Source organism: Salmo salar, chromosome ssa12 (genome assembly GCF_905237065.1).
Source record: "Salmo salar chromosome ssa12, Ssal_v3.1, whole genome shotgun sequence".
Lineage (NCBI taxonomy): Eukaryota > Metazoa > Chordata > Actinopteri > Salmoniformes > Salmonidae > Salmo > Salmo salar.
In genome coordinates this window covers 38,670,570-38,694,750 of record NC_059453.1, presented here as the reverse complement: position 1 = coordinate 38,694,750, position 24,181 = coordinate 38,670,570, and the positions used below count along the sequence as shown (strand labels likewise).

The 24,181-nt window shown below is 41.3% G+C and overlaps 1 protein-coding gene and 1 pseudogene across 3 annotated transcripts; one reads left to right on the top strand and one right to left on the bottom strand.

The window, feature by feature from the left end:
* The first annotated feature begins 107 nt into the window (after positions 1-107).
* On the top strand, positions 108-812 carry LOC106565010 (28S ribosomal protein S28, mitochondrial-like; annotated as a pseudogene).
* Positions 813-1,338: 526 nt separating this feature from the next.
* Positions 1,339-23,977, bottom strand: LOC106565008 (calpain-1 catalytic subunit-like). 3 transcript variants are annotated; one of them, XM_014131563.2, is made up of 23 exons: positions 23,337-23,977; positions 21,706-21,735; positions 20,724-20,970; positions 18,891-18,960; positions 13,625-13,743; positions 13,110-13,243; positions 12,559-12,727; positions 12,019-12,102; positions 11,417-11,502; positions 8,731-8,805; positions 8,351-8,511; positions 7,064-7,233; positions 6,825-6,836; positions 6,524-6,735; positions 5,452-5,491; positions 5,148-5,213; positions 4,973-5,030; positions 4,607-4,671; positions 4,305-4,373; positions 4,120-4,198; positions 3,180-3,293; positions 2,242-2,300; positions 1,339-2,147 (listed from the first exon to the last, which is right to left on the bottom strand). In XM_014131563.2, the coding sequence occupies exons 3-23, from the start codon at positions 20,967-20,969 to the stop codon at positions 2,121-2,123; spliced, it is 2,115 nt and encodes a 704-aa protein (XP_013987038.1). In that variant the 5' UTR covers position 20,970; positions 21,706-21,735; positions 23,337-23,977; the 3' UTR covers positions 1,339-2,120. The 3 variants fall into 3 exon arrangements, with proteins under 3 accessions (XP_013987038.1, XP_013987039.1, XP_045547283.1); XM_014131564.2 differs by lacking the exon at positions 21,706-21,735; XM_045691327.1 differs by lacking the exons at positions 1,339-2,147; positions 2,242-2,300; positions 3,180-3,293; positions 4,120-4,198; positions 4,305-4,373 and having other exon boundaries at positions 4,607-4,667.
* Between the last annotated feature and the right edge of the window lie 204 nt (positions 23,978-24,181).

Genomic DNA, 24,181 nt, shown 5'->3' with positions numbered 1-24,181 from the left:
CCACAAATGTAATAAGTTCGTTATTTTTATACAGTACGAATTGGATTGTGGTATTCCTTCATTTTTTATTTAAATGTAACACAAATAAAACACCCATCGTCCTTTGCGGCACACACACCAACATGGCAGCTTTGTGCAAGGTAGTGTCAGGTCTGAGGACTGGCACGTGTGTTGCCAAAAACGAGCAATTGATATTTGCAAGTCGTTATACAGCACAGATAGCGGGGAAACATCGGAAGGAAAAGCGGTGGAAGAAACGCAAAAACCAGCAGCCGACAAGGTGAAAAGTGGCTTCGCTGCAGCATATGAACAACACACAGACCTTCAGAAAAGACACAATCAGACGGGAACTACTGTCAGACTTGGGTCAACAAGAAATGAAAAATCATTTGCGTCATTGCTACGAAATTCTCCTCTCATGCAGATGGGACCAGCAAAGGACAAAATGGTAATCGGGAAGGTCTTTCACATAATCAAAGACGATTTGGACATTGACTTTGGTGCCAAGTTCCATTGTGTATGTAAACGACCGACAGTGGATGGAGAGAAGTACCAGAGGGGGAGCAGGGTACGTCTGCGTCTTGAGGACCTCGAGCTCACATCTCGCTTCCTGGGTGCGAACACCGACACAACACTACTAGAAGCAGATGCCTTTCTTCTTGGACTGATCGAGAGCAAGGACCAAAGAGTAGAACAGCATTGACTCCGAACCATAGACCTGCCCCAGCAGAGGACAGTTTTTCTTGTTGATGTCACTATTCCCACTGTCATTTGTAACTGAGGGCTTGAACAATAAATGTATCCAAATGTAATGTTTCTGTTTCATCTTGAGAAATCTGCTACATCCATGTTCAATGGTCATTTAATTTACCCACTTATTCTGGAAGAGTCATTAAATGCCTCATGCTTAATAACAGTCATGTATCATCATAACCCAAAAGATAAGGTTGTAGCTTTCAAATGTTTAATCAAGATCTCATGGACTGTTAGTCCTTGCATGTCAATGTATGAATATGAAAGTGGTTAGATTTCTCCAGTCCCACCCTACCTCTTACCAAACCAAGTGTTGGGGTAGTGCTTGATCATGACTCTTAAGTTATAGGTCATTGGACGAAGGAGTCTTCTGTAGGGGAGAGTTCTTTAAAGATCCTTGACGCTCGGTCTGAACATTAACATGCATTGCCTGCGGTACGGTTTCGGAAGCAAAAGGACCTTATCTTTCATATCAATGATAAATAATAATAAAAAGTTATTCATACACACCTTGTTTGCATTAGGGATTATAACTATGCATTAACCATGTTCTTAATCATCTTTAGAAAATGAATAACTCAAAAGTTACATGATCAGTCAGTTTTTATTCAGTGACATTCTTCGCAGAATTAAAATGTGCAGTTCAGCATATGCATCAAAGTTACTTTTTACCTTGTCACATTTTGAGGAGTCCCTTTCCTACATTTAGTGTTTTAGTTGAAAGTACCCTCACCAATTTCTAGACTAAAATTGCCATCTTGAGAAAAAGATTAGTTATATTTCTGTCTTTAACTGATGTAGTTTACTGTACTGAGGTATCCTAAAGACTAAGGCATCAGTACAATTTACAGTTCATTAGCAGCCTATAGCTCTACATACTTTTTATAATCCAAGATCCTGCGAATGGTAGCCAAAAAATACATAATGTCACAGAGTATGATATCATCTCTTATTACAGACTAGCATCTGAATTTGATGGTTAAACAAAAGAGGAAAACCTAAGAGGTTTGGAATGGAACTTAAAAAAATACAGGCATTCTTTGCACAACGGTATGCCCTGAAAGCCTTGCCATTGTATAATGCGTGCAGTGATTTATATGCAGCGACTCCCTAAGTAGAGCATTTCATTTTCATCACGTGTAATTGACCAGGTTAAATGCAATTGCCAAGTTATTGAGCAGAGGCAACAAGGTATTTGTAGTGGTGATTCAACAGCAGGAAGTAGTAGTTTCTTTGGGGTTGTTTGAGATGATGCAAGCCTTAGTTGGGTGCACTGAGATGCTTTGGAGGCACTTTGAGGCTATGGTTGTCCTCTACTATGGGAGTGTATGTGTCCTCTTCTACAGCATACAAGATCACCATACACTTCAACCACACATGGTCATATACAGCCACTGTGAGAGACAAAGACAGAGTGGATAAGGTTATGTTTTCCATAGTGAATCAGTGATTAAAAGATACATAGCATTGAAATTCAAATGGGCTCACCTCTGTGATATTCATTTCAGCAGTTCCAGTGCCTTCTCTATCCAACTCCTGGAAGGCCTCTGTGAAAATATATATTTTTTGATTTGTGCTTTAACACTATCTATAATTAAGGCCATGAACTTTTCTTGACCATCTGACCAATGACATCTTTAACCTGTAATTCGATGCACCCCCCCTGTTAACGACTGATAACGAAACATGTCTGTGAAATTATTTCCCTGCTTGCTGTTTACAAATGAAAAACCATTGCTGACTGTTTTTTGTTATGTTGAGTAGCAGAAGTAATATAAATGCCCCAGTTAATAGAAGAGTGCATGGACAATTCACATGCTTTGAAGCTTAAAGGGATACTTTGGGATTTTGGCAATGAGGCCATTTATCTACTTCCCCAGAGTTGGATGAACTTGTGGATACCATTTTTTATGTCTCTGTGTCCAGTATGAAGGAAGGTAGAGGTCGTTTCGTGAGCCAATACTAACTAGCGTTATCACAAAGACTAAGTCTATGGGTATTTGCTAGTATGCTCATTGTGAAAATCCTGAAGTATCCCTTTAATGTGTGATAAGTAGAATATTCATGGGAATGATTAAGGTATGAAGATGTGATGAATGACTAAGCTTCAGAGGACATTACATCAATGTCTTGGTGCTGGAGGACAGAACTACCAGTACAGACAGAAGTCAAGAATTTCTCCTGGTCCTAGTTATGAAATGATAATGTGAATTCATTCACAAAATCACAGTCCAGAAACAATCGCTGGCCTAGCCTTCACCCCCCTTTGCAGATTTTAAAGAATCCAATATGTATGCAAAATGGTAATAATGGCTCCACTAACCATTCCAATCAGGCATAGGGGAGCTTACATATATCCAATACTTTCAGGACTAAATGATGTTTCTGGACCAGGTTGTGTAGTCAAAGACAAAAAAAATACATACTGAACATGGCTTCTAGCTTGACCAGACAGCAGACAAAGTTATCAAAGTCGATGACCTCGTTTTCAGCATATCTGGCCACAAGCACCTGGTTCAGCCTGTTGTTCAGTTTGAATCCTGTGAAGATCATAAAGCATGTAGCACATGAAAACCAAAGAGTATTTTTCCGACATCACATTGTCGTAAGCCTGGTCCCAGATCTGGTTGTGTTATTATGTCAACTCATAGTAATGCAATGGCAATAAGTGACAAGGAGTTGACATGATAGCACAAACAGATCTGGAACCAGGCTACTGTAGTCTGACTGTAAAGATGAAAGCAGTGTTATCCATTGATATCAACCAGTGGAGGCTGCTGAGGGGAGGACGGCTCATAATAATGGCTGGAACAGAGCGAATGGGATGGCATCAACTTATTCAGCGCCAGTCATGACCACAAGCCTGTCCTTCCCAATTAACATTTACATTACATTTTAGTCATTTAGCAGACGCTCTTATCCAGAGTGACTTACAGTAGTGAATGTATACATTTCTTTTTCCGAACTGGTCCCCCGTGGGAATCGTACCCACAACCCTGGCGTTGCAAACACCATGCTCTACCAACTGAGCCACACGGGACCATTAAGGTGCCACCAACCTCTTGTGATATCAACAGTACTGAATTACCTATAATGTCATTGACTTAATTGACAACATCAACTCTGCAATTCATAATGTGTTGTAGTGCATAAATAATGTAGAGTTATAGTACAAAAGTTATCGGCGTTAGCTGTTTCATTGAAGCCCCTGGATTGTGTTCAGTAGGTACACTGTAGCAAAACCTACACGTTATTTCAAGTTCAGGTAGCTAGTTTCTCTCTATTTTACTCTATTCAAAAATATTTGTGCTCGTTTCGTGTCTACTGAACAACACCAATGCAGTAGTGCGAAGATAGAGTAATCACCAGCAGACTCCAAGGCCAGACGCATCTCATAGGAGCTCATACATCCAGACTTGTCCAGATCAAACTGGCGGAAGATTCCCTGGGAAAAGAAAAGATTAGAGCCTTCTATTCTTGCATGCCATTGTCAATTTTACTATTACAGAAGTGAAATATTGTCATACAATTATCAGCATATTTCAACTCACCAGCCACTTCCTGATCTTATTCCACAGAATCTGAAACTCAACTATACCAAGGCGAGCGCTGCAATCTTTCTGCGTGACAGGTGAGTCAAGGTGTCATGATAGCAATTGGAAATGGAGTGCAACATTTGTCTGTTATTGTCACATATCAAAGTAATGATACTTTTTTGTGATCATGCAATTGATTATGTATGTATTGTATTTTTCATTAATACTGCCGTAATATATCCTTTGCCCAAATAAAGTTGAGTATGTATTGAAATGAAGGGTAGGGAGTGTTAAAGTGACTAGCTGAGGAAGGATACGTCTAATAGGCTGACCATGCCTCTACAGGACTCCATGCTGAACCCATCAGTCTTCAGGTCCCTGTCTGGGAATCAAATCAAATTTAAAATTATAACACACTTTACATTAAAACAATAAATGAAAAAAGTTAAAGCATTAAAGAGGATAAATAAAAGAACATAAGATCACAGAAGATGTGTAAAATAATCACTTATTAAAGGCCCGGCTAAAAAGGTGGGGTTTTAAAAGTGATTTAAAAACATCAATGGTGTCTGTAGCTTTTACCTGAATATAGGATAACAGACCACATTTCAGAAATTGCATTGAATGGATGATGAGTCACTAAACCCCCTGGACCTGAAGAGCATTGAATGAACACTACTTACGTTTGGTCACCACCCTATTGAGAATGGTCCTGAGCTCACGGACAGAGATCTCCATGTCCTAAAACATAAAGCAGATAATGGTTTTGTACTCAAAAAGTTTCCATGTTCTTAAACATAAAACACATCATCTTTCCACTCAAATGCGCTTCAGAGCAAAACCAAACTTCAAACTCACCTCCCCAGATAACTGAGCGAACATGGCCCTGAATGAGTCCTCAATGTCACTCTCTGAGATGTCCTCCTGTGAAGATAAAGACTCGGTTGTCCATCCATGTTGATGCATGCATGCATGTATGTATGTATACACACACACACCCTACTCCACACTCTCAAACTTAAAGAAAAATACATTTTTATTTTTCCGTAATGAAAAATGGAATGTCTCAATTGCATAAGTATTTGCACCCCTGAGTCAAGTCCTTGGTGTTAGCACTTATTGCAAGGGAGTTGACACTTGAACATTAAGCTTGTCTCTTTACCTCATCTTCAAAGTTTGCCACCACATCATCATCCAGTTCTCTGAAATGACATAGCAACTATTTAAAATAAATTCCATAAATATTTACATGCATTGTTTAGAATATACCAAAGCTGCTTTTTACATTCAGTAATAGCCATACAATACAATAGCCACAGACTCTTATTCCAATTCTTTACCAAATTGTGCCAATGTCTAGAAGCTAGTGGTATACAGATGTCAAATCTTAACTTGATCACGCTTTTGTCGCTGATAATTTTCCAACTGCATCAGGAAATTCAAATGTGATTCCTGAAAAGTTATATTTTTCTCTCCATGCGGGGGCAGTCAAACGCTAGGCTAAGTCCTATTACACCAACATTCAAATGTACAAAAATGTATCTGAAATGCAGCCATACTCATCAACAACTGTCATTTTATATAGCTTAATACCACAGATAGATATTGTGGGTGGGTGGTTGGATGGAGTCTTGTTGGATATGTGGGGTTGGCGGATCAAGGCTCACTTATTTTTCTTTCTTTTCATTTACATACTAAATGTATAATTTTTTAAAACTCTAATATGATCATAATGATCAATACTTTGTATATATGTAAAATATATTACTCCCCCCATGGTCATAAAAAATCATTGGTTTTCATGAGCCATTGCGTAGGCTACCTCAGCTACACAATGGCCCATGAAAGCCTATGATTTTTTAGATCTACAGCATATATTATCGAGAAAAGGGACATCTTAAAACTAGTTGAACTGGTGCCCAGTGGACCTGCAGTAGGCCTAAAATGTAGGTACGATACTGCATTGTATACAAATGCCGCTTCCAGCTGCCCCCTGGCTGCGATTCAAAATATTTCTTCAAACATTCAAATCCTCCTACTGCAGGATTATTTTCTCCTGCAACGAAACTGGTCAATTTAAGACCCAACATCTGTACATAATTACCAACAACTGATTGAGGTGTATTGAGAAAACCAGACGAGAAATTATTTAGGATTGACAATTTTGCTGCTAACAGAACTGCATTTCTCCATTTAAGTTGCACATCCCTGAAGTACTACTATACTGTACTCACTGTGTCTCCGACTGCTTCTCAGTGAAGACTCTGAGGACAAAATCAGCCTCTTTCCCAGGTTCGAAGGTGGAGGGTACCACCAGGTACTCCCCGGGTGGCAGGCGCAGCCGTGCGCTCACCTCCCTCAGGTTGATAAAGGTCTCAGAACGTGCACATGATGAGTGCTTCAAGAAGAAGTCTTTCTTCAAGTGAACACTTTGACAACCCTTAAACTGAGAGAAGAAGGACAGGGGGTAGATAGGGCTAGTTTGTGTGTGTGTGTGTGTGTGTGTTTATGTGGGTGCGTGAAACCGTTACATACCTCTTCTGGAATCTGTAATAATAGAAAGGCCAAGGTCAGTTTTAGGGACATTTTGTTTTGGTCTACTGTTGATTCTTTGGTCACTGGGTATCACATCAAATAAACAGACATTATATACAGAATCTACCTCTTCTTCGCAAAATGTATCTTTAGTTTCTTCTACCCTTCATCGACTTTAATTGCGGCTTAATTTTCTCCTCTGCTACTGGCATGTCACCATGTCACCTTTGACCCCTCACCTCATAGATGGCAAAGCCAATGGTGTGCATGTCCTGGCCCTGGCGTCGGTAGCGGCGCCTATCCTTCTGCATGAGAGCCACCAAGAAGCTGCAGGCCTCCTCTTCATCCTCAGGGTCATCGTCCTCCTCCAGCAGGGTAATCTTATACTGGGGGTTGATCCAAAAGGTGTCTAACAAAGACAGAAGGCAGAGGTCATGATAATGTATATTTTGGGTTCTACCTCCTTTTGAACATAGCAAGTAAAAACGCCTGCAGTCAATTCTAACTCAACTCAGGGCTCTATTTTAACAAACCAAACGCAAACGTAAATCTTAGCACACTCGCGCAGTGCTGTGAGTGTGTCAGGAATATTTTTATTGTTTTGACAGCGGGAATTATGGGCACAACAGCTGGCGGTAGTGTAGAGGTACGCTTTTCATTAATTTGTTGTAGGTGTAACAAGGGCTTGACCACTCACTGGCCAATGAAAACCTGCTCCGAAGCTTTTAATGTGGTTGTGCATTTACGGTGTTTGATGTTCCGTTGTCATGAACTCCAATTCATTAGGAGGGCATGGCTGTGCGTCTTATCCATTGAAGACTGTTTATTAAACGCCATAGGCCTACAGTAACCCTATAATAGGCCTAGTTAAAAAAAAACATGTACCCAGTTTTTCACAAAAGGTAATTGGCTTCAACATGGGAATACTAGCCTACACATTACATTCGCATTTCCGTTGCCTAAATTGCAATGCCGGTCGGAGCCATGGACATTGCCTGCAAAACATTTTAAGATTAGCCAACCTTCACCGTTGATATGGTCTGTATGGTGACTTTGCCACGTGAAGAAAACAAAAAACAAACAAACAAACAGGCAAATATCTTAGATCACGTCCCTCCGATACATACGGCCCCAGAGCTGCAGTACCTGTTCACTTCTCTCCTTTATCCGATTCTGTCTATGATCCTACAGCACCACCTAATGTCATAACTAGGTACTTGAAAGCATAACACCAAAATATCTGTATATTCCTTATAAAATATGTTATGGTATGTTCTCACTAGGATATTTGTATGTTGCAACATATGCAATCCATGAACAATGTATGCAAAACATGTGATAAACAAAAGACATGAAGTCAGTGACTGATGAAGTTGAAGTGTATCTCTGAATCCAAAATCAACTCCTTGCCCCTACCACCTAGTTGGAATTGTTACCATATTGCTTACAACTATCCAATCCTCTCAGGTCTACATGAGTGCCTACAAGGTAGTGGGTGTAGTGTGGTGGTCATGGTGCCCTCTCACTTGGATGGTTCCGGCAGCCTCCAGCCGTGCTGCCCTTCCTCCAGCCTCCGTCAAACTTAATGGTGTTCCAGAAACTCTGGCTGTCATCACTCAGAGCGTCTGCTGTCAAGTTACAGATCTCCAGCCGGGAAAACTGGCGCAGGAACTCCTGGAAGGGCATCCTGTATATTCAGAGAGCAGGGAAAGGGAGACAGACAGAATCGGTTTGATAAAATATTTTATATTTCCATCTGGTTTGGGTCAGGTGTGGGTTGGGTTATATTATTATCGGGTGCCGGTGTGGTATACAGGGTCCAGCCCCAACAAACAGGATGCCATAGAAAAACAACAGAGTTGTGGGTGGAAAACACACAAGGTGATATCTCAGAATGTGAACTCACCAGAACTCCCCATCCTCCATGTGACAATTCATGTCCTCCCTCTCTGTTGGATCAATCGCATCCCACTCAGACGAACTAATAGCAATATCCGAGAGAGAGACAGACAAGGAGAGAGAGAGAGAAAAAGAGAGAGACAGTGATGAGTATTGTTTAACTGATCAATAGAAATGTAATGCAAAGATCTTACTGACAACAACCTTAAAACTAAAGGGAGAGAGTACAGAAAAAAATCAGGTACAAGGCAAGCAGGTACGAGCTCCGCAAATCCATTAGGGACGCAAAAAGTAAATAAAGACTCAAACTTGAATTGATGTTCAACAACTCAGACTCACGACGCATGTGGCAAGGACTACAGACTACAGACATCCAGGAAAACTCTCGCTGCTCCAGATGACCAGGTGCTTTTGCTCTCCGAGGCTGACGTGAGGGAAACTCTTATGAGTGAATACTCACAAACCCACCAGTCCAGATGAGTGTGTGCTGGCAAGGGCCGGGATGATACCAGTAACACGATACTTGTTAGTATCGTGGCAAGGAAACAAATCACAAAGCAGATTCACCTTCTTTAGGAAAACAGCCCTAATGTTGGTAACAAACATCATCACGTTGTCATCCAGAGTCACATTTATTTATTTTCCAAGCTATAGCAGACAACATTTTACATACAGAAGGTTTTTAAAGGACCAAAGAGTTTGTTCTGCATCGTTTCATTTTTGCCATGGAAAAACAATTGCGATATCATCTCAGTCCTAGTGCTTACCAGCTGGGGGGCATCTTCTCTGACATCTTCAAACTGTCCCGGGCTGTAGACCCCACCTGCTTCAAGGAGAACATTACGTCCCAGTGCCCAAGAAAAACAAGGTGACATGCCCAAATGACTATCGCCCTATCGGACTCACCCCGGTCATCATGAAGTGCTTCAAGAGGCTGGTCATTGCCCACATCAAGGCCAGCATGCCAGGCACACTGGACCCACTCCAATTTGCCTACCGCGCCAACAGATCCACAGAAGATGCCATTTACATCACTATTCACACAGCCCTAACACATCTGGACAAGAGGAACACTTGTGAGAATGCTGTTCATTGACTACAGTTCAACACTATTGTTCCCTCCAAGCTCGACACAAAGCTCTGCAACTGGATCCTGGGCTTCCTGACGGGCAGACCACAGGCTGTGAGGATTGGTAACAACACCTCCCCCATACTGACTCTTAACATAGGGGCCCCCCAGGGGGGTGTCCTCAGCCCTTTTCTGTGCTCCCTGTTCACCCACGACTGCGTGGCTTTGCATGACACCAACAAGTCAGCCTATAGCGAGGAGGTAAGTGAACTGGCATTGTGGTCTCCCTCAGCGTCAGCAAAACAAAGTAGTTGTTTGTTGACTTCAGGAAGCAGAGGAAGGAACATGCCTTGATCCACATCAACAGGACTGCAGTAGAAAGAGTCTGCAGTTTTATGTTCTTCGGGGTCTACATCACCGAGGACGTCACATTAACCAATACCACCACCACCACCACCACCACTCTTGTCAAAAGAGTGCAACAGCATCTCTACTTCCTAAGGTGACTAAAGAAATTTGGCATGCCACCCCGGGTCCTCTCTAAATACTACAGCTGCATTATCGAGAGCGTCCTGACCGGTTGAATCGCGGCCTGGTACAGGAATTGCTCCATCCACGACCGCAAGGCAAGGCCCTTCAGCGGGTGGTGAAGAGCATGACAGTATCGGAGCACGAGACTGTCGGAACTAGAAGCACAAGCATTTCGCTACACTTGCATTAACATCTGCTAACCACGTGTATGTGACAAATACAATTTGATTTGATACCAACAGACTCAGAGACAGTTTCTATCTACAAGCCATCAGACTGCTGAACACTTGAACTGGACTGACTAGCAGCCTCTCATTCTCCACACCTTAGCACACATGCACCCACTCACGGACACACCCACCCACACACATCACAACTGCTGCTAACAGACTCTTATTATTATTGCTAAATACTGCACAATTTAAAACACTTGCCCCCAAATCCCCCCTTCCCCAAAACAAGTGTAAATATTAGATTATAAATTGTGGCTTCCTCTATTATACTTATGCTAAAATTATTATTCTACTTAGTAACTTACTTTATGTTCGTATCCTTAACTTTTCTTATTTCTTATTGTTTTTGCATTGTCGAGAAGGAACCTGCAAGTAAGCATTTCGTTGGATGGTGTATACCATGTGTATCCTGTACATACGACTAATAATACGTGAAAATTGAATAGCGAATTCGTGCACACAAACAGATGTACACAGACACACACGCAGCCTTTTGGGAGCCCTAAGCGAGATTTGGTTGCAGTTTAAAAGCACATTTTGCCTCAACTTAAGCCATGTTCATACGATATCTGGGTGAATAACAATATCAAATGGGGGACCCCTGGATCAGGGGCCCCCTGAAGATCAGGGCCCCTGGGCACATGCCCTTCATGCCCAGTAGGTAATTCAGCCATGAAGGTTTAGATATAGCTGGCTTGGCTAACTTACCTAGCAATCTTATAAAATGTTAGCTGACATGGGCTAATTGAGTGACTGTCAGTGACTGACATAAGAGAAAAACTGCTGATGCACATTGAGTACTATACCCGACTGAGCCCTACACTGTCCAGAAAGGCATGATGGTTGTGATGTGAACTCACTTATCACTCCAAGCCCCAGTCCACTCCACCTGACCCCAGGGGTTACGAATACGGATCAACCTCTCCATGCGACCCCGGAAATCCACCTTTGATGATAGACAGACACACAAAATTTGGGTCAGATTTTACTTAGAAATTTTAACCACTTGCCACATTCCAATTTGAGAGTAGAATTTCTCAATCATGATGTTGTTTGATAGTCACAGATGCCCATATAACTATTAATTTGGAAATAAGTCATTTCTGTAAAAGATTGCCTGTTTACTGAAAGATGAGGAGAATAAATGCTTCTTATTTTGCTTTTTGTGATTTGTTTACGTTTATATTCCTGTTTTCACCACTCCTTTTCCTCCAATTCCAGATTCACACTAGGGTCAAACTGAGCCCCGCTATGCTAAGTTGTACTTAGCTGGCCTGCTTACAAATCCACCATGGAACCATGCTGGAAAGGATAATGTGAAAATGAAAAATCTGAGCTATTACAGTATGGTTCGGGTCTGCGCTATAGTATGAATCAGGCACAATCGCCTAAGGCTTGAAACGGCCCGCAGGAAGAGGCAAAACCCTCACTTTTCCACATAGCCTTATTTTCACTCACTCACCTGCTTCAGACCTGTGACAGAGTAGGCATGGCCTTTAACCAGCTTCTTAAAGGTCACTGCCTCCATGTCGAAGGCACTGGTGATCTGGGAATGCAGATGTCATCATACATATTCAATTGTTACCACACACACTTGGGACATGACATCTTTGGCCAAAACTATAATTGTAGCTTCAGGCTAACAAAATACTGTATGCCCATGGGTTTGGGAAGATGTGCCCATTTCTGTCCAATGAGGCAATGTCTAAACCAATATTTCTGTCCATTTTAGGGGACCACTTTTGGCTCAAACCATCCCCAGAGGCAAAACGATGAGAATACTGCAGCTCCCAATTCCATTATGTGGAAAGATAGGTTGTTTTAAAATAAGCTTGTGAGTGATTCTGTTGTTTTGGGGAATTTAAAAGCTGAATGGGGGAAAATGTCAACCTAGATTAGAACCAGTGACCTAGGTCCCATCCAGAAACAACCCCCATCTGAGAGGACTGCATATGTGTACTGCAGGTTGTCGTGTGTGTCATGTAACAGGGACGCCACTTACGTCAATGGAGCAGCCCAGAAGGGAGCCTCTCTCCAGGGCTTTACCGATGATCCGGTACAGATCCTTAGGTGCCTTACGTAGCTCGTAAAACTCTGCCACGCCACCGGTGAAGTCCTCAAAGCCCTCTGTGGTGCTGCCACCAGACAAGGCCTCATAGGAGCCACTCAGTCTAACACAAAAATGTCACAATGTGTCAATCCTGGAAAATAATTCTATCCCTTCATGCAACAATGTAAAAGTATTCACTATCTGCAATATTCATAAATGAAATGTACGTTCATAAAACAAACATAACATTATAGCTACATAGATTTATGAAAGCTTAAGGAATGTATGATGCAATTACACATGTCAGAGCTAACTGGACTTATGACATGTATGCTTTATGAACACACTGTTTACTTGGTGTAGCAAATAAAATGTAGAAAAAAAATACAATTATATTCTAAGATGGATGCACTGTATACCTGAATTAAAGCCTGTTTTACAGTACCATTAAAAACATTTAAAGCTTTTGACACAGACAATAGCTAATATTAGGAAAATCATACTTGGCATAAGCCTTCTCAATCAGGGCACTCCAGAACTCGTTACCCTCAGCAGAGTGAACAAACATCAGCTCGCCATCTTTGACAGGCAGTCGATCATCAATGACAACATCCACCCACTCTCCAAACTGCCAGAACTGTGAACAAACAAAACAGTCATTACTATTGGTGAAGAATTTGGAGTCAGACATGAAGGTTAGAATTGTTTTATGCTCCCCTATGAAGCTAAATAACGTCTCCAGCATATGTTTCTAAGTGCTTCCCATAATCACCTAATAATATATGCCAGAACTGTTGTCTCTCTGGGAATTTTTTTGTGGAAAATCCCTGTGACCTGATAATTCAGGAATTGAGCCTCCTACAAAGGTTGATTTAAAATCCCTCCAATCAAACTTCAATCTGAATATGGCAAGTCACTCTTTCTTACATATTTAGGCTACAACGCTGTATCATTATATTATCTTTCATTAAAAGGTTTTTCCTATTCCATTTCCTCTATTCTGTTTAATTGAATGGACCTGGAAGTGGAAGATGCCAGCGTAGTTGCCTTGGAAGGTTTGACCATGAGGGACCACCCTGTGTAGCAGCTTCTCGTTAAGGGTGAGGGAAGCAATGGCTGCCAGGAGCCAGCAGTCACCTAGCCAGAGGTAAAATAGTAAAAAATAAATTAATCAAATGTATTTATAAAGAACTTTTTAAACACTGAGCGGTTGTCACCAAGTGCTTCACAGTAACCTGGCCTAAACTCCAAAGAGCAAGCAGATGCACAGTGGCCTGGAAAACCTTCCTACGAGGAGGAGGAAACCTAGAGAGGAACCAGGCTCAGAATAGAAGCACCTGGTCCAGATGGGAGAAGAGGGAGATAGTTAAAGCATTTTCAAATGTAATCATTTCGACCTTGGGTGAAAGTGTGAGAGAGGGTGAATAAATATAAGCTAGTTTAGCTGAGCCTCAAATGTTTTCTTAAAATAATGCCAAATAACGATAGAGAAATCTTAACATTCAAAATCTAAAAGGCACCATAGCCTAAATTAGTAATGTGTGCATCTTTCGAAAATATTACCCATATGTCTTAAAACACAACATTTACACTGTCTGGTGCGGTTTCTATCTCACCACTTTAAATGAAGGCTGCTGTTAGTAGAAAACAAAACACTTAACTCATTTCAAGCACTCAGCTCAAATTAACCTTGTTCAGCATTTAGTAGTGAGTGAATAGCCAACCTAATGCATTTTGGCCAGTCTGAGCCAAGCCTTCAAACATTTGTTCTTGTTTTCCAAAACCTCAACTCTTTGAAAATTGCTTCCAATTTGCTTTAACTGAAATCATGCACCATCAGTAGACTACTATCAATGGCATGCAGCAAGAACAGCTGAATATGTCAAAGGCTTATTCCCACCATCGTCACATTGTTAAATCCATCAGGCAACCTCAACTATTATGGTCCCGTGTAGATCAGTTGGTAGAGCATGGCGCTTGAAACATCAGGGTTGTGGGTTTGATTCTCACGGGGGACCAGTATGAAAATGTATGTACTCACTACTGTAAGTTGCTCTGGATAAGAGCGTCTGCTAAATTACTCACATGTAAATGTATTCAGCTTTTAAGAGGTCATGTACTGTAACTGAGTTAGTGTGGGGAGTAAGCATTAGCTACTTCCCTATAGAGGGAGCTATCGGGATTGCTAATGCAATGTTAAAAGGTCCCCAATGTCACGACTGGGGATTGCTCTGGCCTCGAGGTCTTGCTAAAATATCCCTTTCTTTTAAGCTAAGTAACTGCTGTTATCGACTGGAGGGGTTGAAATCCTAAGGTGAAGGCCACACTCAAACGCATGAACAGATTAAAATTGTGTATGACCAATATCATTGTCCGTTTTTGTCCGTCAAAAGTACAACTTCAAAAAGCATTGGCTTCATCTGAAATTCTCGAACATTAAATTCTAGTGTGTCGGCGTTCTAATGTGGGTGCATATGACAGCAGCCTTATCCATATAAGTGTATACTCAGAAGTAGATATGTTCAATAAGTTAAGCACTGCTTGCTGGTGAAAAAGTTAAAGTATGGACCTTATAGTGAGGAGTATTATCAGATTGTGAATCATTGTCACATCTATTACATTTCAAGCACTGGTTAGCTTCAACCTGAAGTTTGATGAGCCTTATAGAATGCTTGAAAGGCTACATAACTCAATCAAGTTAATTCCCCAATACAAACAAAGGGGGAGCCCATAGGCTGTGACATAACAGGAGAGTCAACTCCTGCCAAAGACAGAAAGAGAGAAGTTGTTTGTGGGCTGGGTCTTCAGCCCGTCATGTGTATAACAATTACACATCCGACCGCCTTTTCACTTCCAGCTAGACTAGAGATATGAGGAAGCTTTAAACAAGACTTGTGAGATCCCAAGAACAAAACAGTTTGGGGCTTTTTTTGGCCATATCCTGTGATCTACTCACAACATTTTCTCACTAGTTAAAAAGGAAGCTGATCATGACATTAATCACGACTGATAGCTCGCTGATTGAACAATCTTTTATCTTGAATTCCATTTCAGTGGCTAGGTCCGTTATCCTCCTCCCTCCACCCTGTTTTGCAAACAGAGATTGCTGCATGGGACATCAGCCAAGATCCATTAGCACGCTTTCTCTGTAGGCGTATCCGCTATTAGCCTTTCTGTGAATCATTACCAGTGTCTCCCTGACTCACAAATGGGTTCTGCCACACCCAAACAGTCAGCTGCCTAGTCAGGGTCATTCTTCTTTTACACATAGAGCTATTACAAAAGAGATATACAGTACCAGTCAAAAGTTTGGACACACCTACTCATTCAAGGGTTTTTCTTTATTTTATATTATTTTCTACATTGCAGAATAATAGAGAAGACATCAAAACTATGAAATAACACATATGGAATAATGGAACCAAAAAAGTGTTAAACAAATCAAAATATATTTTAGATTCTTCAAAGTAGCCATCCTTTGCCTTGATGACAGCTTTGCACACTCTTGGCATTCTCTCAACCAGCTTCATGAGGTAGTCACCTGGAATGCTTTTCCAACAGTCTTGAAGGAGTTCCCACATATGCTGAGCACTTGTTGGCTGCCGTCCAAATCATCCCAACCACCTCAATTGGGTTGAGGTCGGGTGATTGTGGAGGCCAGGTCATCTGATGCAACACTCCATCACTCTCATTCTTGGTAAAATAGCCCTTACACAGCCTAGAGGTGTGTTGGGTCATTGTCCTGTTGAAAAACAAATGATAGTCCCACTAAGCCCAAACCAGATGGGATGGCGTATCGCTGCAGAATGCTGTGGTAGCCATTCTGGTTAAGTGTGCCTTGAATTCCAAATAAATCACAGACAGTGTAACCAGTAAAGCACCCCCACACCATCACACCGCCTCCTCCATGATTCACGGTGGGGACCACACATGAGGAGATCACCTGTCCACCTACTCTGTGTCTCACAAAGACATGGCGGTTGGAACTAAAAATCTCAAATTAGGACTCATCAGACTAAAGGACAGATTTCCACAGGTCTAATGTCCATTGCTTGTGTTTCTTGGCCCAAGCAAGTCTATTCTTATTATTGATGTTCTTTAGTGATTGTTTCGTTGCAGTAATTCAACCATGAAGGCCTGATTCACGCAGTCTCCTCTGAACAGTTGATGTTGAGATGTGTCTGTTACTTGAACTCTGTGAACCATTCATTTGGGCTGCAATTTCTGAGGCTGTTATCTCTAATGAACTTATCCTCTGCAGCAGATGTAACTCTGGGTCTTCCATTCCTGTGGCGGTCCTCATGAGAGCCAGTTTTATCATAGCGTTTGATGGTTTTTGCGACTGCACTTGAAGAAACTTTCAAAGTTCTTGAAATTTTCCAGATTGACTAACCTTCATGTCTTAAAGTAATGATGGACTGTCATTTCTCTTCACTTATTTGAGCTGTTCTTGCCATAATATGGACTTGGTCTTTTACCAAATAGGGCTATCTTCTGTATACCAACCCTACCTTGTCACAACACAGCTGATTGGTTGAAACGCAAGAGTGCGCAAAGCTGTCATCAAGGCAAAGGGTGGCTACTTTGAAGAATCTCAAATATATTTTAATTTGTTTTACACTTTTTTGGTTTCTATGTTATTTCATAGTTTTGATGTTTTCACTATTATTCTACAATGTAGAAATTAGTAAAATCCCTTGAATGAGTAGGTGTGTCCAAGCTTTTGACTAGTACTGTATATGTACACTAACGTTCAAAAGGTTGGGGTCACATAGAAATGTCCTTGTTTTTGAAAAAAAATCTCATTTTTTGTCCATTAAAATAACATCAAACAGGTCAGAAATACAGTGCAGACATTGTTAATGTTGTAAATGACTATTGTAGCTGGAAATGGCTTATTTTTAATGGAATATCTACATACGAGTACAAAGGCCCATTATCAGCAACCATCACTCCTGTGTTCCAATGGCACGTTGTGTTAGCTAATCCAAGTTTATCATTTTAAAAAGGCTAATCGATCATTAGAAAACCCTTTTGCAATGATGTTAGCACAGCTTAAAACTGTGTTCCTGATTAAAGAAGCAATAAAACTGTCCTTCTTTAGACTAGTTGAATATGTGGAGCATCAGCATTTGTGGGTTCGATTACAGGCTCAAAATGGCCAGAAACAAAGACCTTTCTTCTGGTACTCGTCAGTCTATTCTTGTTCTGAGAAATGAAAGCTTTTCCATGCGAGAAATTGCCAAGAAATGGAAGCCCTCATACAACGCTGTATACTACTCCCTTCACAGAACAGCACACACAGAACTCCCACCACTCCCAAGGAATGTGAAAAACCATAATTGTAATCTATCCCACTGCACATCTAGGCAAGTTAGGTCTGGCAAGAATTGATTAGTTGTTTTTCTGTTCTATGGAGCAGAATGAACTACTGTATGTCTCAGAATGAGGGAAGAGCTATTCACTGTTCCATGCAGGTAGAAATTTTGTTAGTTTTTCTAGTCCTCTGGTTTCACTTAAGTGCCCTGTCGAGGAAAATAACATTCACATTGAAAACTCTGCAACACATCAGGGGGAGGAGGGACACTGCTGTTAAGCAACAAGGTTTTTTTAATAACAGGGACTTTGTCTCCCAGAAACCTCTTAAGCAAGAAACACACAGAAAATCTGTGTGTAGATAGACTGCCAATAGTTACTTATCACAGAAGGAGGCCGTTCCTTTTCTTGCTAGTACAAAATACATACCTGCTGAGTACCGACCTGATACCGCCAAAACTGCAGTTTCTACTTGTAGAATCGCAATGCTAGGCAGTAGCCGACAACTTGACTTTGAGCCAATCAGCGAGTACGAACCTCCACATGGGGGAGCCGACAGGAGTGACAAGGGGGAAAATAATAAGGCACTTTTTCTGGTCTAATCCACCCTTTTCGTCAGAGTGTTCTAAATAAAACAATAAAGCTGCATAATACATATTTTTTTCTAGAGCAAGTCTTTACATCTTTTACGTCTAGCTAAGAAGTTTTGTGCTCGAATAAGTACTTTTTGCTAATGTGCACTAGCTTATTAGTTCGCTAGATAGCTAACGATAGCTAAGTACTGTCAGCAAGCAAACGTTTGACAATCCTACCGGTGTGTCTGAGCTATTACAATAGTAGTACTGTAGTTCCTGGAGTACCACACTGCAGAAAACAGAAATACATAGTCTTTTTAAGGCCTTTCATTAAGCCCCCTTTTAGTGTCAAACTACTACAGCACATTGACACCTAAGCACATTGATACTCACCCAGTGCTCCTTGACAGATATCAGTCCTTGTGGCACCGCCCAAAATGAACTCAGGGTTATCTGAAAACTCCTATTGAAAATGAAGTAAAATCAGTAACAGTATTTTAAAGACACGCAAATATGTACACATCGAGACAAATATCATGAATAAAAATGTGGCTGAGGTTTTTAAATCTGGTGCAAAAGTTTGTGTAACTACAGTACCCCTACTTAGGATATTACAACGTCAACCCATGTCCATTTTGGACTGACACTGAAAGTATCTTTAGTCAAACTTTTCAAGCTTTCAAAAAGTCTGTCAAAAGTAGATTGTTACTCTCTCAATCAAATCAAATGTTATGTCACATGTGGCGAATACTTACAAGCCCTTACCAACAATGCAGTTTTAAGACACCCACCCCCCCCCTCAAAAAAAGAGATAAGAATAACAAATAATTAAAGAGCAGCAGTAAATAACAATAGCGGGGCTATATACAGGGGGTACCGGTACAGAGTCAAATGACATCAAAGCATGATTTGAGGAGTGAAAAGCTGCCGCTAGTGGGAGAGGGTATGGCTGCCCTCTCAGCCTTAAGATATTTAAATCATTTAGCAGCTTGTGCTGTTAGTTAGTATACACAAGCAGCAGCTGTTGGAGGAGATATGTCTGGCATGTAGGCCTCTAGACTGTTTGTTCACCACTCCCCAACAAGGGACGCTGACTGAAGTGAGCATGGCTCTCCCGCCAGCCCACCGCCACGTTAATCTATCAACAGTGCTGTCTTTACCTCTGCTACAGAATGACAGTGTCATCACATGCTGTGCGAAAGAGGGATTTTGAGTTACATTTGTTTTGTTGCCCACCAGACACTAACATTTTCCTGTAGTAAAGAATAAAATACATTTCCAAGACCAATACAAATAACTATTTGAAAGCAGAAATAGACTGGCACATTGTGACCACAGTAACGTATCAACCATTTGTGGATAAATATTTAAGGAAGGGACTAAATTGTTGTTTGAGTGTTTTATATATATTTTTCATTTCACCTTTATTTAACCAGGTAGGCCAGTTGAGAACAAGTTCTCATTTACAACTGCGACCTGGCAACTGCGACCTACAACTGCGACCTTTATCTTTGCATGGGGTGGGAGGAATTACTGGTAAGTACACAGAAGTCACAATGAGAGATTCATCTTAAACAGCACCTTTTCAGGTTTGGTGAAATGCTAACCCTAAAAGCGAACTCTCAACGCCCTAACCCTCTTTGTTGAAAAGACCACCTGTTTTATTTCTCATGACATGCCATTCATTGTGCCCCTCCATGCCAAAATAACTATTTATTCTCAGCACAAGCACAACATATATTTAGAGTGCCATGTGTCTTCAAGTAGCACATACATAGGGTTTGATTCAGAGGCTGGAGCAAAAGCCATTTAGACACCACGAGAATAGCTTACGCACTTTTTTGCAATACCATTTATGAGTTTAGGGACAAATCCTTACTTGAGATCTGCATTTATTTTATTTAACATTTATTTAACTAGGCAAGTCAGTTAAGAACAAATTCTTATTTACAATGACAGCCTACCCCGGCCAAACCCTAAACCGGACGACGCTTGGCCAATTGTGCATCGCCCTATGGGACTCCCAATCACGGGTGGTTGTGATACAGCCTGGAATCGAACCAGGGTCTTTAGTGACGCCTCTAGCACAGAGGTGCAGTGCCTTAGATCCCTACGTCGCTCAGGAGCACAAAGGGTTGATAATACCAAGGGATTTGTATGTGTATCTCTTGTATGGCTTCAACTACAATATTTCATTTGGAACACTAACTCCTATCAGTCTCTTACTGTGGGCCTCATCCACTCCACGCCCTGGGTTTTGGATGAGTGGGGGGCCAGCTCTTTGAAGCCCAGGGAGGATGGCTCGGTGGGGAAGCAGGGGTCCTCGAACAGGCAGCCGCTCTCCAGGCACTCCTGCTTCAAGGCCTCGTAGTCCTGGTTGAGGAACTTCAGCGCCCGCTCGTTGGTTCCCATTCCCTCGGCATGTAGTCTCTCCCTCTGGATGCGCGCTGAGACTCCTCCGAATGGGTACATGCTGGGATGGAAAAAATAAGAGGGTGTGTGTGTGCGTGTGTTAAGAGGTGGGTTACTGGAAGCTAGCATATAAATAGCCCCAACAGAATAAACTTGCAGGCAGAGGGACATTGTTTCAAATGAGAGGGGACACTGTACGATGTGGCTCATTATCAGTAAACTTTTTTTACTCATGACAATGGAGATAATGTCTTAGAACTAGGAGCCATGATGGGCCCAGAGTGGCCATGAGTGGGACACTCTCTCTGAGTGCTGTCTGAATATTTAATAGATAAAACTGAGTGCCAATGTAAAGGCATTTGGATTGTCTGGAATTCCAGTTTTTTTTCATATAAATGAATTACTGGGCTTACACAAATGATAGCCTTTCGCAGATACAGTTTGACTATTGATCATACACTTTCAGTATGTTTATATCCAGCCATATAAAATATATATTTTGTTTATATGGCTGGATAGTTATAGGGTAGAACAAGCACTATGCTCAAATACTTTGAAGAGGCATTCTTCCTGGCCTGCCCTAAAAAAGGTGATCATGCTCTAACATAATTGGATATAGAGGAAGGAAACCCTGTGTCCATCCATGTAATTCTGTCAGGAACAAAACTGAAACTGCTGCATAAAACATTATTTGATGGTTAAGTTAGAGAAGGGACTACAATTCCAATCTGTACATTAGACTCCATTCCAGTCACTGAACAGACCATGACAAGAACACATATCTATATTATTGTACCTTCAGTCCTTCAGTGTGGGAGGCAGCAGGCTTGGGGAAACAAAAGTCCAGTTAATTTAGGATTCAGTCTTCACAGACGCAGTCACAAACATACATAGCTGGAATTTCACTGTAGTATAGCAAAGCAGTGAGCTATACACACATGCAAGCAAGAAGCACTGTTCGTTGTCCATGTTGTCCGTGTTGTACATTTCACTGACATGAGATTGATAAGGACAGCAGCTGGTAGAGAACTCTTATAGGTACCTATAGAGCTGGATGGTACAGTATGTCATGTCATTCACTAGGTTAATTGACTAGAGGGGGGCAGGGCTTGCTTTGAACACAGCAGCACTGTAGCATCACAGACCTATAACAAGAAGCAACTGTTTTTGAACGCTGAACTGTCTCATAACGAAAAAGGTTTATGGTACGATAGTCAATCGTTGTAGCAGATCTGTATGGTACATCACAAAGTAGGACCTAAAAACAGAATTCTATTGTTGCAGACAATGACTCCCTTCCTCCATCCAAAGACACTTGCTGTGGAAATCAAACACACTTCAATAAACTGGTAGTGATGCTCAATTTTAAAACAGTTGGAATCCCCTTTTGTTTTTGCACTCATTTACACCATGCACCTAATACAATAAACAGCCCTCGTCTTCTATTACCAATAAAATACATTTTTATGGGGTATACTCCATATATACATTTTACATAGTAACCAGATAGAAAGTCTAACAAGGCATTCATTTGGATTGATATATCAATAAACAAGGCTGCAACAATACATTTGAATCAATATCGTTGATTGAAACCGAAATGCTTGTGGCAAGTCCATTGGAACTAACGCCAATTTGCCTGCCAACACTATAGGTAACAATGTGGAATTAAATTTGCATTTCTTGTTCATTTCATGGTCATCAAGAAAACGTTGCATGATCATTTCATTTTCTTGGATAAATCCTGTAAGCCTGCATCGAATTGATCAAATTGTTGCTTTGAGTATTGATTTCAGTCTAGTCAGGTTCACACCCCTTCCAGAAAGCTGCATCACCTTTAAAATAAACCCTTAATAACACTCTGTTAGCCTCCTTATTACAATTCATTGAACCACAATCTGCATGGTTGCGATTCATTTAAAGTATAGGCCTATAGACGACTTTACTTTCTGCAATAATCCCTGTGCATATCACATTTGTTCATGTTGTTTTCAGTGGATCAAATGAGTTCATGATCTTTTTATAATTGTATAAATAAAATGCCACAGAGCAGCATGTCAAGTATTGACCGTGAAGGGTGTATGAAAGTAATGGAGCCTTTCAGAGCGAATTAACTTTGTTTTAGAAATCATATCGCAAAAAGACATCAAGGATTACGTCTGTCAATGAAGAGAGTCGCCTGCCATGTTTGGCGGAATCAGCTGACACTGAGCAGTTCGTCACATCATATTGCATCATCCAAACAATTTCCATGACTGGACATGCTTGACATAGATTACCATTGCAATGAAGCATGGTAACATGCAAATATATGCTGTTATGCTGAGTTTCAGCGCATTTCATTTCGGTAAATAGTCCCAATTCAATAACACAATCACATAGAGACATGCATCTTGCATTCCAAATCATAAATCAGACATAACTTACCACTGACTCTAAATCTTTTTAGACACTTTTCGAGGTGACGTTCAGTGTCTCTGTAAACCGATATGTGTAAATATATCTATCATGTCATCTGAGTAAAGGCCAGAACAAAGATGCAATCAGTGTTGTTACTGCAGTGTCTTGCCCAGCCCATTCCGATGGGAGGGGTTTAGCAGCATCAAAATGAGGGGGTTCGATTAATCCCGCCCGGGCAGGCGTGTTTTGTGACGGCTAAAAGTTGATTGCATTCGATTTGGTACAGGACTGCCTCCCGGGCGTGAGCGAGAAGTCCCGTTCAAAGCCCACGGCGAAGTCGGTTCATTTTTTATTTAACATTTATTTAACTAGGAAAGTCAGTTAAGAACAAATTCTTATTTACAATGACGGCCTACCCCGGCCAAACCCGGACAACGCTGGACCAATTGTGCGCCGCCCTATGGGACTCCGGCCGGATGTGATGCAGTTCAAAACAAAAGTGACGCAATGAAGCTAGGATTCTGTGTTTTCCCATGCAAAGGGGATTGGGTTAGATAAAAACGCGTTCTCTGCTTTCCCAATGAAAACTAGGAAGAACATTCAAACATTTATTTTATGGAAATTAGATGTGTTTCTGGACGATGCACCATGCTGCCTTGTTGCCAAAATGACCGAGCGAGGCAGATTACTGTTTGGTTTGAGAAAGGAGCGCCTCCCTTTCACCTGATGACGTGTGGTGCCTATGTGCGGTGCCGCGCGGTTTAGCATAAATGAATCAACCAAACCAATCATATCCACCCAATCGTATTTAGCGTATTATTAAAGGGCCAAGATCCGTGTATAGTTGGTGCGCAACTGGGTATCATAGGCGG